This window comes from Arabidopsis lyrata (genome assembly GCF_000004255.2).
Source record: "Arabidopsis lyrata subsp. lyrata unplaced genomic scaffold ARALYscaffold_939, whole genome shotgun sequence".
NCBI classification, from domain to species: domain Eukaryota; kingdom Viridiplantae; phylum Streptophyta; class Magnoliopsida; order Brassicales; family Brassicaceae; genus Arabidopsis; species Arabidopsis lyrata.
The window spans coordinates 1-3,631 of NW_003301966.1; the positions used below are offsets into that span (position 1 = coordinate 1).

The window sequence follows — 3,631 nt, forward strand, 5'->3', positions numbered from 1 at the left end:
GTTGTAGATAATAGCTTTGCTGACTTTGATATGAAAGTTTCTAAACGTTTTAAATTGGTCAATAAATTGGAAGGATGGGCATTTGTGCTTATTGTCATTAAGCAAATGAAATCTCTATAGTCCTTATTTTGATGACTAACTAAGAATGTTAGCTTAATCCATAATAGACTGTTGCTCATCAGTTTTGGTTTGGCAGATGACATCTGCAATATCTATAGAGGATGTGAGAAGAGAAGTGAAAATACTGCGGGCGTTATCTGGACATCAAAATTTGGTACAATTCTACGATGCGTTCGAGGACAATGCCAACGTTTACATCGTTATGGAGTAAGACAATCATGTGCTTATATATTCCTGTGTCATCTTGAATCTACTAGGAGAGCTATCAGATTCTTATTTTCTTGGCTTACTTCAAAATGTTCAGCTGTGAATTAACATTTACTTTCTTTCAACTTTCAGATTATGTGGAGGTGGTGAACTCCTTGACAGGATACTAGCAAGGTCTGTTATTAAAGATCATTATGAAATTTGACAACTTATGGTCAGACGTTTATCTTAGAGATGTTCTATTGCGCCTGTCTAACTGTTCAATCTTATAGGGGAGGAAAATACTCTGAAGATGATGCAAAAGCAGTGCTTATACAGATCCTTAACGTTGTAGCTTTCTGTCATCTCCAAGGAGTTGTTCATCGAGATCTAAAACCAGAGGTGAACCACACTTAGGTCTTTGTTATTCCCTTCAAGAAAAGATATTCTCTAAGTTGAATACCAATTCAAATTCGAAACACTTTCATGTCTCAGAACTTCTTGTACACTTCCAAGGAGGAGAATTCTCTGTTGAAAGTCATAGATTTTGGCTTATCGGATTTTGTCAGACCAGACGAAAGATTAAATGACATAGTGGGAAGTGCATATTACGTAGCCCCTGAAGTTCTACACAGATCTTATACCACAGAAGCGGATGTATGGAGCATAGGAGTAATAGCATACGTTCTCCTATGTGGAAGCCGTCCTTTTTGGGCAAGAACTGAATCAGGAATTTTCAGAGCAGTTCTAAAAGCTGATCCGAGTTTTGATGAACCTCCTTGGCCTTCGTTATCCTTTGAGGCAAAAGATTTTGTTAAGAGATTATTGTACAAGGACCCTCGGAAAAGAATGACAGCCTCTCAAGCTTTGAGTCAGTAATCTTTAAAATCTCCACATCTTTCTTTATTTATCTTCTGTTTCTAGCTGTCATGAATCACCAGTTGAAGTTACTCTACGTTTTTCCGGTTTTACAGTGCATCCTTGGATCGCGGGTTATAAGAAAATAGATATCCCATTTGATATTCTAATCTTCAAGCAGATCAAAGCATACTTGAGATCTTCGTCTTTGCGCAAAGCTGCTTTGATGGTACATTTCTCTTCTAACTTTTTTACTGTTGCTAATGAACATTTAAGGATGTGTTGATTTTTGTTGTCTTTGTATCTAGTTTGCTCCAAATTTTATTGTTGATCCTAACTCTTTTACTCTCTCCAGGCTCTGTCCAAGACATTAATTACCAATGAACTTCTTTATCTGAAAGCGCAGTTTGCACTCTTAGCACCCAACAAAAATGGCCTCATCACTTTAGATAGCATCAGACTGGTATGTGCCTTCTCTTTCCCTCTGTCTCTCTCTCTCTCTGGTAGAGAACAAACAGCTCAAAGCTAGATTTATTTTTGTTGGACAGGCACTTGCTACAAATGCAACAGAAGCAATGAAGGAATCACGGATCCCGGACTTTCTTGCGTTGGTATTGTCTCGCTCTCTGTTCTTGTCCTTTTACTTAATCTGTTTAAGATACAATACAAGGTTGGTTAGCAAAAGTTTTGGTGTTGGGAAATGACAGTTAAATGGACTCCAATACAAAGGGATGGATTTTGAAGAGTTTTGTGCAGCTTCCATTAGCGTTCATCAGCATGAGTCTCTTGATTGTTGGGAGCAGAGCATTCGTCATGCTTATGAACTATTCGAAATGAATGGAAACCGAGTTATCGTCATTGAAGAGCTCGCTTCTGTAAGTTTATACTCTTCACTTGGACTCGGTTTAGAAGATTCGAAACTTGCTTGTCATGCTTTACTATATATTCAGCTAATTCCTAAACGAAAGGGAACATAAATGTTTTGTAGGAACTTGGTGTTGGATCATCTATCCCGGTCCATACCATTCTACATGACTGGATAAGACACACAGATGGGAAGCTGAGTTTCTTGGGTTTTGTCAAACTGTTGCACGGTGTCTCTACTAGACAACCATTAGCGAAAACACGATGAAGAAAGTTACTCAGGTGTTACAACTGATTTGAAAGGGGAAGAACATACAACTGCAAATGGATGGATGTCAAGAACTTTATTGATTCTTGGAGTGGGATTGGGTATTGGAATTGTTTTCAGGACCCATTCCTATGTTTATAGTTTTAGAAAAAGAATGCTAAGTTCCGACAAAGAAAGAGTATCCAGAAAAAACGGACAGGCCTGGAGAGTTGTATAATAAGATGATAATCCATAGTGATGATGTTCTTCCAAATTATGGAAAGACAGATATTAAGAACATCCCTTTAGCTTTTCAATTGGCTGTCTCCATAATTTCCAGGAAAAAGTTTCAGATTCCAATCCGATAAAATTGTCAGATACATTTCGCTCACAATGTCCCACAAAACAAATCATAAACCCATACCCAAGTCACAAAACTGACAGTTTATCATCGGCAACAGAGAGCTATTTAACATTTCTAAATCCGAAAAACTTACTTCCCAAGATTCCATAATCCATATCAATAGAAGTCATACATTTAATTCTCAATGTGTTACAGAACAAACCATAAACCCATTCCTAAGTTACAAAACTGACAGTTGGGATGGCTAAGCAACAAAGTCAGCTTTTTAACATTTTCTGAATCCTCAAACTTTCTTTTCAAGAGGATTGAATCTACAATGGCTGCTATCTAAACACTTGAAAGCACCTGCTTCTTACATGATAACAAAGATAGAAAGTTCCAATTGTTGACCAAGATCTGTTCTCATGTCTTTACCTCGAAGAGAGTCTCTGGTGCAAATCTTCTGCCAATGCTTGCCTCAAACTCTCCCCGTAGTAGTAAAACTGCCTCTCACTCTCCAATACTCTTGCAGGCGTTCCAGCTTCATCCGGATCCTTCCAAATCTCCGGCTCAGGTTCTCTAGCAATCTGACAAAGATTATGCAACACACAACAAGCCACAATAGTCTGAGGAGCATGGTTCACTCCAACATTCAAACTTTGAAGAATCTTCCATCTAGCCTTGAGCAATCCAATAGCTTCCACCACAACTGACCTTCCTTTCATCAACATTCCGTCGAATAGATTCTCCGGCGGCGAACCAGAGCCATTTGGTGAAAAGGGAGTCATCAGGAATGAGAGAAGAGGGTAACACCAATCTCCAACAATGTATGGTCTCACATGATGACCTCTAATATTGATCACTTTCTCCCAAACAATGTCTCCTGAAGTAAGCCTCTTATAGAGAAGACTATCTCTGAAATGAGAAGAGTCGTCTTCTCCACCTGGAGCTTTCACACAAACGTCCCAAAAGATCTTCTTGTGATCAGCAACGACCTGAAGCAAAACGGCGTC

The 3,631-nt window shown here is 38.7% G+C and overlaps 2 protein-coding genes across 2 annotated transcripts; one reads left to right on the forward strand and one right to left on the reverse strand.

The window, feature by feature from the left end:
- The first annotated feature begins 166 nt into the window (after positions 1 to 166).
- Positions 167 to 2,592, forward strand: LOC9298277 (CDPK-related kinase 2). Its single transcript, XM_002862154.2, has 9 exons — positions 167 to 327; positions 460 to 501; positions 600 to 708; positions 802 to 1,177; positions 1,281 to 1,393; positions 1,520 to 1,627; positions 1,713 to 1,775; positions 1,872 to 2,039; positions 2,153 to 2,592. The coding sequence occupies exons 1-9, from the start codon at positions 197 to 199 to the stop codon at positions 2,294 to 2,296; spliced, it is 1,254 nt and encodes a 417-aa protein (XP_002862200.1). The 5' UTR covers positions 167 to 196; the 3' UTR covers positions 2,297 to 2,592.
- A 176-nt stretch (positions 2,593 to 2,768) lies between these two features.
- Positions 2,769 to 3,625, reverse strand: LOC9298278. Its single transcript, XM_002862155.2, has one exon. It carries the CDS (start codon positions 3,404 to 3,406, stop codon positions 3,050 to 3,052), a length of 357 nt encoding a protein of 118 aa, XP_002862201.1. The 5' UTR covers positions 3,407 to 3,625; the 3' UTR covers positions 2,769 to 3,049.
- Between the last annotated feature and the right edge of the window lie 6 nt (positions 3,626 to 3,631).